The sequence below is a fragment of the Giraffa tippelskirchi genome, chromosome 8 (assembly GCF_054371585.1).
Source record: "Giraffa tippelskirchi isolate mGirTip1 chromosome 8, T2T-mGirTip1v1.2.pri, whole genome shotgun sequence".
Lineage (NCBI taxonomy): Eukaryota > Metazoa > Chordata > Mammalia > Artiodactyla > Giraffidae > Giraffa > Giraffa tippelskirchi.
The window spans coordinates 113285830-113301264 of record NC_137282.1 but is presented as its reverse complement, the minus strand read 5'-3'; the positions used below and the strand labels follow the sequence as shown (position 1 = coordinate 113301264).

The following is a 15435-nucleotide window of genomic DNA, read 5'->3' as shown; positions in this document are numbered from 1 at the left end:
CACCTGATTAGGTCAAGCCCATCAGTAATTTCTCTTTCTTTTCTTTCTTTTTTTAATTGACATATGGGCTTCCCAGGTGGCTCAACGGTGAAGAATTCCCCTGCCAATGCAGGAGATGCAGGTTCAATCCCTGGGTCAGGAAGATCCCCTGGAGTAGGAAATGGCAACCCAGTCCAGTATTCTTGCCTTGGAAATCCCCTGGCAGACTGTAGTTCGTGAGGTCACAGAGAGTCAGACACAACTGAGCACGCATATCGTTGATTCATAGTGTGTTAGGTATCTGGCGAAGTGACTCGGCCATACATGGACACACATACATATTTACATGTCTATATTCTTTTTCAGATTATTTTGCATTATAGGTTACTACAAGATGTTGAATATAGTTTCCTGTGCTATATATTCATAGTAGTTCCTTGCTGATTATCTGTTTTACATATAATAGTGTGTATCTGTTAAGCTCTTAATTTATCCCTCTCCTTCTTTCCCCTTTGGTAACATAAGTTTGCTTTCTGTTTATGAGTTTATTTCTGTTTTGCAAATAAGTTCCTGTGTATAATTTTTTAGATTCCACATATGAGTGATTGTCTGACTTAACTTAGTGTAATTTCTAGGTCCATCCATGTTGCTGCACATGGCATTATTTCATTATTTTTTATGGCTGAATAATATTTGTGTGTGTGTGTGTACCACATCTTCTTTATCCATTTATCTGTTGATGGAAATTTCCCTTTCTTAAAGCCAGCTGTATTTTTTTTTTTTTGAAGTGTAGTGGATATATAATATTATATGTTTCAGGTTTACAGCATGGTGATTCATAATGTTTAAAGGTTATATTCCATTTATAGTTATTATAAAATATTGGCTATATTCCCTGTGTTGTACAGTACATCCCTGCAGCTAATTTTGTACATAATAGTTTGTATCTCTTAATTCCCTGCCTTTGTAATGCCCCTCCCCTCTTCCCTCTCCCCACTGGTAACCACTGTTTTGTTCTCTGTATCTGTGAGTCTGTTTCTGTTTTATATTCACTAGTTTGTTTTATTTTTTAAATTCCACCTGTAAGTGATGCACAGGGTTTGTCTTTCCCTGTCAAGGCAGCTGTATCTTATAGTATAATCTAATCATGCCGGTGGTTCTGCCGTCATACCCACCACCCCCTGCTTATACAGGGTGTATATGCAAGGGGATGGGAATTTGGGGGCACCATCTTAGAATTCTGCCTACTGCAGACTGGGTGGGGGTGGGAGAGGAGGTGGAGATGAGAATGACTCAGTGCTGCCTGAGAAACTCCCTTGTAGAGTAAAATAGGTTGTATTTCATTCTGTGGCTTGAATACATTTTTAGCTGTCTCACAGAGAAAGAGAAGGAATGACTAGTATTTACTGAACATCTATTTGTCAGCTACTACAGGAGCACTTTCGTATATTATTCCTTTGGTTCTTAACATCTTAGGGCAGGGATTATTATCTTCATTGTACACAGAGGAAAAGTGAGGCTCGGGGTTGTAAGCTCAGTTGCCTAGAGTCACTCCACTTATTTTTATTAATATTTATTTCTTTGGCTGCACCGGGTCTTAGTTGCAACGTACAGGATCTTTAGTTGTGGCCTGCGAACTCTTAGTTGCGGGCATGTGGCATCTAGTTCCCTGACCATCCACTAATTTTTGATGTAATTAAAACTGAATCTAACCCTATCTAATACTGAATACTAAGGGTGTTTGACAGAAGTCATCTCAGTAGAGACAAGGCAAGTCACTTCTCTGCTGCCTCTTAAGGAGCCCACTGAAGGAGGTCACTCCTGTCACAGCCCTCGCTGCAGGGACAGCAGAAGAGAAGTCCTAGCCGGGCTTCCCTTTTCCGACAGGGAAGCTGAGCAGCCATCTGCGTGACCTGTGCGTCACCAGGAAATAGCCATGCCTCTGTTCCCTGTTCTCTTATCTGAACGTGGAACAAAAGAACAAAGCAGGATTTTAAGCGAGCTCAGTATAGCCTTTTCTGTGGGCAGGATGTATTTTGTGCTTGAAGAATTCTAATGACCAAGAGCTGAGCTCATGATAAATGGCCAGGAGTGTCTGTAGATGAACACCCTGTTCCTCTCTCTCTTTCAAAGCAGGCTCTGCTACCACTCTTGGTTTGTCTCTCACAAGCTCGTGAACCCTGGGGAGGAGGGGAGGGCGTGGCCCCTCAACCGAGATGCCTTTTGGCATCCTTCGGGCCCGACATTGTAGCATGGCATTGGTAAAGAATTGTGGAATAAAAGAGGAACTCTAAGCTGCCTGATGTGTTTCATCCGTAATGCCCCATGGAAGCAGCCCAGTATCATGGGACTCAGAAGTCCTGGGTTCCCTTTCCAGCTCTTTCCCTGTTCGCCATGGGAGTATTAAGCTCCCTAGGACATAGTTTCTTCATTGTTAAAATGAGGGACATGAACTTGACCTCTGGTCCATTCCAGCGCCACAGTTCTCTGAAAGATGTTACTGTACTGTCGCTTCCTCGGTAGTTTGAATAAGCTCAGAAGGTTAGTTATTAGGCTGGACTTCAGGTTGTGGAGACATGTGGAACAGTTTGGGCAAATATGAAGAGCACATTTAGTTCTCTTTTCTTGGACACACGAAGTAATAGATTCATTGGAATATGAGCTCTTTCTCCACCCACTTCCATCAATTCAGAGTGGATTTTTTTTTTTTTTCCTTCCAGTTCTCCACTGTGTTTATCAGCTTGAAAGAAATACCTGAAGTCAGGCAGTAACCAGAAGGGCAGGCACAGAACTCAGCTGGTTACAAGGGGGAAATTCCACCATGAACTTTCAAATGAACTGACCTGGGCTGTTTCCCAAGGAATTTTCTTGAACTTTCTTGGTTTGTTGTGGTGGTGATTGTTTTAAGTAAGCTGTGTTGCTTGATTTGAAACATTAAAAATAGTCTGTAAAATTAAATTCAAAAAAGTTTCTGAATACTGATCTGAGCAAACAGAGGGGACTTCATTCTTGCTTCTGGATATTTCTTTTTTACCTCAGGTACCAAAGGCTCAGTGGTGGACCTCACCAATAGTTAGCAGAGGATTCTTTGTTTCCTTAACTCCCAGACAGTTGAGATTTAGCCAAACTGATTGATGCCTTCTGAACTGCTGTCAGGTAAAGTATTTCAGAAGGTAACTTTTGTAGTAGGAACATTCATCCCGACCTGATGATGGGTTCAGGAGCTGCTGCCACTGAATTAGCATCAGCCACAGGCCAGTCATCATCTCATCTCTCTCTTCCTCAGTTTCCTTAACCATGTTGTGGGAAAATTAAAAGAAAGATCATTTGTGAAGTAGAACATGATTTTTTTTTTTTAAAGCTCTCTGGGTGTTTATAACATGCCGTCAGAATCAAGAGGCATCACTATCCTTCATCGTATAAAGTGCTGGGAGATGGTTGTTTTTATTAAGTATTATACACTTTTGGTAAAGAGAAGAGACAGAGGCGAGGCTCTGACATGTTTTTATTTAGCATTTCTAGGCACTGGGCAGTATTTCAGTCTGTCCTGAAAGGACGGACACTGTTTGTACTGTCTGCTTCCATTGCCTGCTGGGATCGGGAAAGTCCTGGGTCTGTGTGGAATTTTCCATGACTCTCAGCTCTGCGTCGTTTGTGTTCACTGTAGTCGCAGCTCTTCGGTGTGTCTGCCTGTGTGCCCTCCTCTTTCTTTTTCTCAGAGAGATGTTAAACCTCAGCTACAAGTCTGCGTATTTTGTTTGTGTCAAATACTGTAGTTCTAAGGACAGATCAGAGACTCTCATCTGAATTAGCTTTTTGTTTATAAGGTGAGTCAGCTTGAGGTAGCTATCTTGGCCCCGTCCTCAGGTGTCACATTTCCTGTCACAGAACCGCTTTCTGTTGGGGTGGGGAGGGCTGGTGCCTTCTCTTTTTCTGTAGGTAAAGCTGCTAGTGCTGGTGTGTGTAGGTTCTTCGGCAGTCTGATGGTCAGGGATCAGCAGCAGCTTATTGATCCTTTGATTGGGAGAGTTGTAAAAATTACAGCAAATGGAAGAAAAGAGATCTAACCAGACCACGGCCTGGTTGCATTTGGCTACTTCCTCTCTTCTAGGGCAATTTGAAGTCCTAAAATAGTAGAAGGAGACGACTGTAGCAGGTTATCTCCTTTCCTTAGAAAGCAATTCCTAGTATCCCAGGCAGAGAGGACAGTGATATCAGATTACGATGCTGAAATCCATCCTCTAGGATCTGTAGCAGATAGAGTCTGGGCTTGGGTACCAGACACCCTCCCTGTAAATGAGAGCAATTTATTTCTAATTTAAATAAGAACTCATGTATTTTGAATGGGAATTAAAGGCTCTGTGTGTTCTGCTTCATTCTGGGCTCCCCTGTAGCAGTACCTGCTTGGGAAGGCCTTCCTGCGCACCCCATCACAGGAGCACTACCTCCCTCATTCTCTACTCCTTCGCCTCACTATATTTCCTTCCTGATGCTGTAAGCTTTGCGAGGGTGGTGCCATTTCGTTTTCTTCTTGTGTGTGCTGAGGCCACCTTAAATATTTATTTAATGAAGTAAACCATGGAATGGTTTGAATGGCCAGACGTTAGTTTGCTGTCTTTCTGTTGAGTCGTATGAGTTCTTTATATACTTTGGATATTAGCCCCTTATCAGATGTATGATTTACTGTCTTTTCTTTTTGTTCTTTGCTTTGGTCTGAGTTCAGTGATTCTCAGATTTCACTGGTATGTGGGTTCCTGTATCAGATAGAAAGCCATTTATTCAGAAGTTTGTGAATGGTAGAAGAAAACTTGAAAGTCAGTTTGGGACTATGTGCTGTTTTTCACTTCTAACCCTGAAGTAAGTACATAACACGATCATACATCCTCCATAATTGAGTCTATGATACAGAGGAATACCTTATTACTTTAGATCTGAAGTAAGCAAGGCCAGTTAGATGTCCATTTGGTTCAGCTCCACTGGGGCCCCACAGATGCGTAACACATTTTAGTGGTGATGGTGATGAGCAAAGGGGTGCTCAAGTGATACAGTCTTAATTGGGAAATGGTGGGCTGAAATTTAACCCTGGCTGTACCAGTAAAAATGGGTGTGTTGGACTTCCCTGGTAGTCCAGTGGTTAAGAATCGCCTGCCAATATGGGGGACACAGGTTCGATCCCTGGTCTGGGCAGATCCCACATGTCATGAGGCAGCTAAGCCTGTGAGCTGCAACCACTGAAGCCCTTGTGCCTGCGAGCCTGTTCTCCACAAGTTGAGAAGCCACTGCAGTGAGAGGCCTGCACACCACAACTAGAGAGAAGTCCCCACTCACAGCAGCGAAGATCCAGTGCAGGCAGTAAATAAATAAATAAAAGATTTTTAAAATATGGGTGTGTCATATTGGCTGTGGGTCTTAGCATTTAGAGAATGGATAAAGTAAACTGATTTTTCCTGAACCCAGAAGTTGTGATTTTGATAAACTGAGATTAGGCAAAAACACTCTGAGTGACAGTATCATGTGAATTCAGGAGATCTTGAATCCTTGGAAAGGGAATTAAGAATATGAGTGAAGAGACCAGAGGCATCCTGTGATGAAGCTTCATTGGTTTGTCAATAATGTATCAAAATGAAGATAGGATTTGGTCTGTGAAGCCTTTTTTTTTTTTTATAAGACATGCCCCCATTACATGATGTGTTTTATGAACTTTAAATGTATTGAAAATTTGGTCTGAACAGAATAGATGTAAATTCTACCGAAGCCCTTTCCTCATCCTAACTTACAATGGTCCTATTGCAGCATGACCTCACCACGTTTTGTTGTGCTTCCTTTCCCATTATTTTTTAGTTGGCTGATTGCAATTCTGGCCCAGCTCAACCCTCTCTTTGGACCACAGTTGAAAAATGAAACCATCTGGTACCTCAAGTATCATTGGCCTTGAGGAAGAAGACCTACCTGCTCCCTGGTACTCAGTCATTGAGGTGATGACGCCCTTGACCTTTCACATCAGTGTTGTCAGTTGGTCAGCTAGAGTCTGCCTGGACTTTTCCTCCTTTTAACACTTGGCAAGGGCAGGCTGCTCTGAAAGCAAACACAGCTGAATAGCAGAAATAGATTTAGAACTTAGGCCATTCACTCTACCAAAGGATTTATCCACAAGGTTCTTTTATATTGTATTCTTACCCAGAATATCCTTGAATTACTTTTGCATGTGGTCTTTCGGACACAGATCAAGAACATGACTATTTATACTTGGTATTTCGAGATTCAGCAACTTGAAGTGGCAGGCAGATTTTAGATGAAGGGTGTCTGAATGCTTTGGCAGAGAAAGTCAGATGAGTTTTGAAAATTGGTCTTAAAATTGCAGGTTTCATTTGCTTCTGAGCATCAGAGAAGTGAGGAGTGGTGTAGTGGAAAGATTTATTCACTGGCCAAGAGTCAGAAAACTTGTCATTTCATTTGTTCCTCTGTCTCCCTTTTGTTAAATGGAGGTTAGTGCTAAATGCTTGACTAGATTCAGGTTCAGCTTTTTTGGCAAGCATACTTAAATGGTTCTGTGAACTTCATATTGCCTTATATCAGGAGACACACAGTGCTTGGCTCTCTGGTCTTTAGTGATGCCAAGGTGCTGGATTCCGATCCCTCCAGGTGAAGAGGTCTCTGTCAACCTTTATCCAGTGATTTTTTTTTTTTTTGTTATCCAGTGATTTTTATCCATTGATGATCTTAGCCTGCATTGCAGAAGAAATCGCAAAATGGAAATTTTTTACTTCCATTTTTGATTAGGTGAAAGATTTCTATAAAAACAAACTTTTCTTCATTGACTAGGGTTATTTAGTAAGCTTGAAATATAGATCAGATAAGAAAAGCAGAATATATATTTAATTTTTTCTTTTAATTTTCAGAGTAAGATGTTGGTGCCCAAGTTACTTCCAGGGAGTCCAATGAGGTTTCCTATTCTTTCCTTTTCAATTTTAATCAACTACACATTTATTATCTTTTTAGATTCAGTTCTTTCTTTGGCCTTATGGGCACCTGTCTGGACTAGCTTCTGTGTCCTTGTGCTATTAGTCTTTGATAGTTCTTTTTCTGGCAACATCAAGGTGTCCCAGACCTCTCTTCTGTGTTTCTTCACCTGGAGTCAGCTTTCCCTCCAGTTGCTGTCTAAACTCTGACTGAAAGGATCCCTGGTTCATTAGTCAGTCCTCAAGCTTAGCTGACCTTTTCCCCTAGTGGAAGTGGTATTTTAAAACCATAATCTGATCGCTGGGTGCATTCATTTCTGCTAGGGTGGGTTGTTACTTGTAAGTCTTTACCATGGACAGAGCCAGAAAGTATACATTTTTATAAAGAAAAAAAAAAATCACAAGTTTATGTCAGTATTTCTAATTCATGTGTAACATTACAGGGTTTTTATTTGACTTCTTTGGTTTTATACTTGAATATCATTCACATACGCTGAAAATCTTGGCTCCTGAAGACTAACTTACTGACTTTGATTATCCAGATGTTATAGGATATATAGGATTATCCTGTGTTTTCTAGGACATGTTAAACTATATATTATAGGATAATCAAAGTAGTAATTAAGTAATATAAAATATTTTATTTTTTTATTTTAAATTAGTTTATTTATTTTTTAACTTTACAATATTGTATTTGTTTTGCCATACATTGACATGAATCCACCATGGGTGTACATGTGTTCCCCATCCTGAACCCCCTTCCCACCTCCTTCCCCATCCCATCCCTCCGGGTCATCCTGGTGCACCAGCCCTGAGCACCCTGTATCATGCATCAAACAAAATATTTTAAAAATAACACCAATATATCTACTAACTATAAGATTATTAAATGCAGTGTAGAATTTCTTAGCTGCTTTATTTGAAAAACACAATGCTATTTTCTGAGGTTACTTGAAGTAATTATTTCCTCTGGTTGTTATCATTTCGATATACAATTAGATTTAAATGATTTATTTTGTGTTCAGTTTATAGTAATTTTTTCTGCTTTATTTGCTACTTTTTTGGGAATATGTAAAACATTTCCTGAGTCAAAATTATAAATAAGATATATTCATAGAAGTCTCTGTCCTTGTAGTATTTCATTGTGCAGAGATAAGTATATACATATGTATATGTATGCATGCATGTCCATCCTCCCTTGACATACCCAAGTGTTACAGGGGAGACGTCATATTACATGTGCTGTTCTGTACCTTGCTGTTTTCACTGAAAAATATATCCTAGAGGTTGCTTCTCCTATCAGTGTATAGAGATCTTCCTCCGTTCTTTATATAGCCATTAATATCCCTTTGGATTATTTCCAGTCATTTGTTATTATTGATGATAAAGCCACAGTGACATCCTGCATGTATTTTGTATTTTTGTGTTTTTACCAGTAATCTTTGGATTAGAGTCCTTCAAAATAGAATCTCTGAGTTAAAGGTATAAATTCTTCCTCTAGATCTTACTACACTCCCTTCTGTTGGGACTGTACTATTTTTACATTCCCACCAACAATATGTGAGAGTGCCTGTTTCCTTATAGCTTGAATTTTTGCCATTCTGAGAGGTAGGCAACTTTTTTTTTCTTAGAGTTTTGTCTGCCCAAAGAAGTTTTAATTCCCTTTTATATAGATTTTCTTTTAATCTGATTCATATGTGAGAGTGTGTGTGTGTAACCTGCCTTTTTTTTTTTCCCCATCAAGTTCTATTTTCTGTCCTTCCTCTTAGCTATACTGACTATGAAGATATTGATTGGGGTTTAAAGCTGAGAACCTCAGGCCTCAGAGTGGGATCTCGTTCTAGTGTAGACCATCACTTACCTTCTTTTGAGCCTCATTTCCACCTCTTACCATAAGTAAATTGGGCCTTTCCACCCTCAATAACACTGTGTGCATGGATCTGTTTCATTTGCCCATTCTTTTCAGTTTCACATGTTTGTAACCCGATGGATGAATTCCTAACACTTATACTCTGGTTCACAGCACAGACTAAGACTGCTTGAAACCCTTATGTTAAAGTTTGTTCCTTTGAAAGCAGAATGCCAGGAAATAGAGCTCACCAGGCAGCCCTGGTTATGAGCATCACGTCATGTTGATTCCATGTTTAAGGTAGTGATTGTGATAGTACCACAACTCTAGGCATTTGGAATTATCACATCAGGAGATCTAATCTCTGCCTAACATTGAAGCAAACAAAACCCTTAAGATAGGACCTCACTTTTCTCTGGAAAATTCAAAGAATGAGCTAAATAAATCCTTTTAGAACTTTGAACTTTTACAATCGGGGATGATAAAGGAGTGCAGAAACCAGTTTTAGACTTGTCCTCACCTGGTAAGGAAAAGTATTCAGTTCTGTACGTGACTCTTTAAGAGGCCAGATTTGGACAGTAGGAGGCATAAGCCAGGCACGGTATTCAGCGGAGAAAAATGAGGAACAGTCATGGAAGCTATCGAATAATTTTATACAGATGAAATTGAATTGATCTCAGAGAGGACACTTACAAGCAGCTAGCCAGTCCTTTGTTACTTTAAACACTTTAACTGCCATAATTTGCTTTGATATGTTGATAGGCTGAGTTTTACCACATCATGTTTATTGGCTGGAAATTTTACCCAGTACTTCTAAGAACAATGCTCAGTCCATCTCTGCCCCCTGCCAGTCGAGGCTCTGCCTCTAGAGCCTCGATCCATGAGATACTTATTGGAACTGTCACGTCAAGTTTGCTGTTTTTCCAATGTCCTATTTTCCTAAAAAATTGTGGTGTTGGAGAAGACTCTTGAGAGTCCCTTGGACAGCAAGGAGATCAAACCAGTCCACCCTAAAGGAAATCAACCCTGAATACTCACTGGAAGAACTGATGCTGAAGCTGAAGCTCCAATACTTTGGCCACCTGATGTGAAAAGCCGACTCACTGGAAAAGACCCTGATGCTGAGAAAGACTAAAGGCAGGAGGTGAAGGGGGCAACAGAGGATGAGATGGTTGGATGGCATCACCGACTCAGTGGACATAAGTTTGAGCAAGCTGTGGGAGATGGTGAGGGACAGGGAAGCCTGACGTGTTGCAGTCCGTGAGGTCAGAGTCAAACATGATTGAGCGACTGAACAGCATTTTCCTGCAGCTTTAGGGATGTGATACTTGTGTAGAGTCTACTCAGAGTGACTTCAGACCACTGTTCTATAAGTTAGTTAGGTAACTACGTCGTGGTAATATATTTAGATGAGCCTATATGGTTTCCTGCAGTCCTAAAGGGCAGGCATTCTATTTTGTTACAAAGTCTGGACCAGAGAGGAATAGAGTATTGGTTACTAGGCCTCTGCCCTGAGGGAGCTGTTTTCTTATGCATTCCAAAAATACTTGAGTGTCACGAGGTGGAGAGCACCGTGATCCACCATGAGTGGGGATTTCAGAAGAATCTGTGGGCTCTAAAGGGGTTCGCGATCTATTGAGGGGTTGGAATTAAGCCATACTTGTGAAAAGTTTAAATAGTGCAAGGTGCTTTATGGTTAAGCCTGTCATAGTTTTCCCTGTCACTTAGGGTCAGAACCCATTCGATTGCTTCTTTCTCCTTCCTCTTCCTTGAATCCATTTGAGCCTGTTTCACCACTTGTCTGCCTGTCTGTTGTTTCTCTTTCTGGGACCCTAATTTCTGAACTGATCACTGCAACTTTGAATTACTGCAGTGGATGCCTCTGTATTCGGGGTATCTACAAACCACTACCTTGTTTATCTTCCTGATGCAACACTTCCTGGAACATATCACTGCTTGCCCCAGAAACTCAGTAGTTCTCTATGAGCTACCACAGGGCTTTTTTGTAAATCATGAGGTCCCTGATTCTAATGGGTACGTGCTGTTTGGAATGCTGTATGTTACGTGTTGTAAGCACAGCTTGTCAGGGTCACCGAAGGTCCCATGCACCACAGAAGATAAGACTGACTGATCTGCAGATTCTGTCCCATTTTCTCACTTAGCGGTTGAAGCCTGCCACGTCTGCCCTCAAACCACCCTCGGAGCCTCTCTTTTCACAACTTTCCTCAGTGACCTACTGGTTCTAGCCACACTGTTTTCATCTTCTCAAGCTAATTAGCTTTACTTAGCTTTTCCTGCCTCTTACTATACCCTTCATTAATTCAGAAGGCAAGTTAGTAAACACACGATTCAGTGAACATTGTTCTGGTTTCTTGTCTCCACGCACCTGTTCTCTTCATTCTTTCTGATGTTTTCTCTTTGAATGTCCAGCTTGCAAATCCTTGCACTGTGTTTGCTGGCCACGGTGGCTTCACAGTGATCTCTTCTCTCCTAAGTGTATTTGGCTCTCGAGGTTTTGCCATCCATTCAGTGCATTGCCTTGAATTGTGAAGCACTCATGCCTTTAGTTTGATTAAATACCTCTTGTAGTTAATTTCCAACAATAAATATATACATTACACATAATAGTAAAGAAGGAATTATTTTGTGAATTTATCTGGAGTGAAAAAGATAAAAATGATACCTATTCTTTGTTTAAAAAAATATATTCAATCATTCTTCCCTGAACAGATTTCTTGGTTCTAGCGTTGTCTTCATTCTCAATCTTAGCTGAAAGTAGCCTTGTGATTCCGTTACTTTACAAAATGAGAACATGGACCCTTTGGTCGAGTTTCCCAAAATGGCTGTTTCATATCAGAGAGACGATTAGAATATATGCTTCTTTAATTCACTCGAAAATCAGACCACAAGTCTGTGCCACTGAACATAACGCTCGCTCACATTGATCTTAAACCGGTATCACTGAGCTTGAGGGAAAATCATCTCATCTCTGTATGTGGTTTTTAAAAAGTGAAGACTCGTTTTCCTCTTTTGTGGTTGTTCATTTGAGCAGAAGGGTCTAAACGACGAGGAAGTCTCACCAGTATGCTCTTCATAGAAATTAACACATACACAAAAATCTGGTTTCACTACTTCAAATATTCTCAAGAAAAATTAATAATCTGCCTGAAACTCTGGGCTATGAAGAGGGCTGTTCCGCTGGCTTAAAGGAGGAGAAGAGAAAATGATATCAGATTGGAGGAAAGTTTTTCTGAAGGGCTTCCCTCGTGACTCAGCGGTAAAGAATCCACCTGCCCAGTGCAGGAGATGCGGATTCGATCCCTGGATCGGCAAAATCCCCTGGAGGAGGGAATGGAAACCCACTCCAGTATTCTCTTCTGGGAAGTCACATGGACAAAGGAGCCTGGCTGGCTACAGTTCATGGGTTTGCAGAGTCGGACGCTACTGAGTGGCCGAGCACGCACACAAGGTTTTATGAAGCCATGGAAGAAACTGGTAGCTCTGGCCATTACCCCTACCTGGCCTGCTGTGGTTGTTTTCCTTAATACGTGGTAAAAAAAAAAAAAGCCCTCTAATTACATCTTCAGTTAACTGTTTACAGTGTCCTGCCCTAGCGGGTCCCCCAGCAGTCTGGTGCTTTCCACCATCCAGGGCAGCCTGTCCAGTTTGCTCCAGGAAGACTTAGCAGCAGTCTCGTGTTTGCTTCCGGGCACCTTGGCCCCAGGGCCTTGGGAAACCTGTCGTTTAATCACCCTGCACTGTGGATTCTCCTGGGTGTGCCCACTGGTTTGGAAAATCTCAAGAGCCCATCTAGTCTACCTGTGGGTTTTTCAATCTTCAATCTTTGTCAGATTTGCCTGCCACAACCACACCTCATCTGAATTTTAACTAGCCCCTCACTCCACCTGCACCTAAATAAACCTCTTCTGGCAAATGGTGGGTCATAACCAGCTTGTTTTCCCACTAACTCAGTGCTTGTGTGGAAATTGCCTCTTAAAGACACTATTTAATTTTCTTCTATTTTTTTTTTTTTAATTTCAAAAGTAAGCATATGTGACTTTATTTATAAAACACAAAATCAGCTTTACATGAAGGAGTTCATGAGACCACTGTGTGAAGATACCTATTTTAAATGTTTGCTAGCTCTGCAAAGGTGGTGTTGCAGCTTTAAACCTCTAGAAAAATTCTCCTTTGTCACCTACACTTGGGGTGGCAAGAATGCTGAGCCACCTCGAGTACCAAGCAGCCTGCTGTTGAGTTTGACATAGGGAAAAGCCTGCCCGCCTGTGGGAGCCTGGCTTCCTTGTTATCGGAGGAGAAGTGCAAATACAGGGTCTTGAAGGCCAAGTGAACTTGTCAGACCCCAGTGTGATTGGTTACAGTCCACTACTCTTCCTGCTTTCTATAACACTGTCAACCGGGACTTGGGCTCCTCGGTTTAGCATTGTCCTTGCTACCCGGACCTCTTATTACAGCCCTGCTGGAACCTTGCATTTTAACTAAGCTCACTTTCATTCAAGCATTTATGGAGCACCTGTATATAGTGTTGGCCAAAAAGTTTGTTCAGATATTTTCCACACTGAACAGGCCTTTTGGCCAACACAATATTTGAAATGATTAGCCTGGTTGACTTTCTCGGGGTTACCCTTTTGCTCTCCTGAGGATGGTGGAAAGGCCCAATTACTGGAACGGTTTTGTTTTGCAGGTCACGGAGAGAACTCCTCTAGATGCAAAATCCCCTTCACACCCAGACCACCTCCTTGACGTGCCCACTGTGGCCATCAACTGCCTTAAACATTCACCCACATTTGATACCTTTTTCTACAATGCAGTTATTTTTTTCCTGTCACCTTTTTTACCCTTTGAATGATGTGCCTCTTTAAGCTAAACTGTACTGCCTCTGTAAAATGTTTATGTACTCTTCGAGATGGAAAGTACTGGTCTTCTGAGAAATAGCGTTACTCTCTCCTTGGAACCGATGGATTTGAAGATGGCTCCTGCCTGCTCACAACATGTGAATCAGCGGAGTGTTTAAAAAACTGTTACATGACAATAAGTCTCCAGTGGGGCAGTCATTAGGAGAACATGTTTTCCAGGGAAAGTCTGACCCACAGAATTATACCAAAGTATTTTCGGGTTGAATTTCTTATTTCTGCCATCTTTTGGAATAAATTATTTTTCTGCTTTCTATGGAAACCTGGTTTTGGTGTTTGTTAAATAAATTCATTTCTATCTCTAGATAAGGCCTTTTTGAAAAATTATTTTGTACTTCCAAACTTAGCTTGGATGGATCCACCTGGTTGTGTATTTTGAAATGACTGAAGAATCTGGTAAGTACATTTCTTAACCATCCAATAAACATCTCGGTGCTTGCTGTAGCCACTGGAGGAGTCAAAGAAGTGGATATTGGGTCCTTGCAAATTCAAGAGCTGGAAGGCTACTGGGAGGTAAGGTTGGTATACATAGAACTAGAGATCAAGGCCGTGTTTCACCATTGTCCATAAACATGTAGTCGTGATGCTGGGCAGGTAGAGGGGCAGTGCCAGCCACAGGGACAGACCAGAACCAGCAGTTCCTTGTACCATTCCCTATCGGAAATGGGACTGAAAAATCAAGTGGTTAAGGAGCCTGGGACGGGGACAGTCATTGTGTGTTTTAGTAGTGGGCATCTCAGTACTTCAGTAACTTAGGGACTATAATAGATTTAAGAAATTAAAAGTGAAAATGGTTCTAAGTTTTCACCAGCTCACGGCTCGTTGACAGCCAGCCAAGAATGGATTTCCTGTTTTGCAGTTTGTGCTTTTCTTTTCCACCCAAACTATCTGAACTCATTGCTTTGCTGTTCTTATGACCAAAGAGAGTTTCAAGTTGATGTGACTCGCCTGCTTTCATTTCTTTCTTTTCCTTCTTTTCTTTCATTTTGAACTTAAAGTTTTCCCTAAGAGGCAACTCCATCCTTTACATTTGCAGCAAACAGGCTTCTTCAGGTAATTTCATGGAATCCAGAAAACACTGAAGATTTGATGTTGAAGGACCATAGTGATACCTGCTACCCCATCATTTCATTATAAATAAGGAATCTCAGCCCAGACAAGGAGGGTTACCGGCCCAGTTTAAGGGAGCTGGTCACGGGCAGACAGGGAGGAGATCCGTGTTTTCTAATTTCCACTCTAGAGCGCGTCTTCCTTGCACCCTGCCTCTCAGTGTCCCGCTGGCCAGGAGCCGACTCTGGGGCTTGGGTGAGAGGGAAGAATTCTGCCTTTGTGGATGACCAGGCTGTCTCCCATCAGAGCAACTTATTTGACCCTTCATTGTTATTTGTCATCTAAGAAAGCAATGCTGGTGGTTACTGTGGGTACATAAAAGGATGCCACAGTCTTTGAGCCCAGATCACGGTTGGGGGCATGTGCAGCTGTGTACCCAGATTCTTTGAGTCAGGCCCTACTGCCCAGCATTACTGGCTGTCAGTCTGAAACCTTTTGAGCTCCCACCCCAGCCTGCTTCCCAGCAGACCACCGTGAGTTTGAAGCTGAGCCTCCTGTTGTCCCTGGCGTGGTGCTTTGTTGAGTGGTGCCTTTGCCTGTCCTGACTTCAGCACGGCGTGAGCTGTAGGAGCCTCCATGGGTCCAGCGCAGCAGCCCTGGGCTG

The 15435-nt window shown here is 41.8% G+C and overlaps 1 protein-coding gene across 1 annotated transcript in view; it reads left to right on the top strand.

Moving 5' to 3' along the window:
• Nucleotides 1–13983, top strand: part of ATP6V0E1 (ATPase H+ transporting V0 subunit e1) — a 29110-nt gene extending 15127 nt beyond the window's left edge. Inside the window, exons 3-4 of the mRNA XM_081520518.1 lie at nucleotides 5821–5954; nucleotides 13493–13983. Coding sequence (XP_081376644.1) covers nucleotides 5821–5914 — 94 coding nt within the window. The 3' untranslated portion in view covers nucleotides 5915–5954; nucleotides 13493–13983. The remainder of the gene's footprint in view (nucleotides 1–5820; nucleotides 5955–13492) is intronic.
• Nucleotides 13984–15435: the final 1452 nt, after the last annotated feature.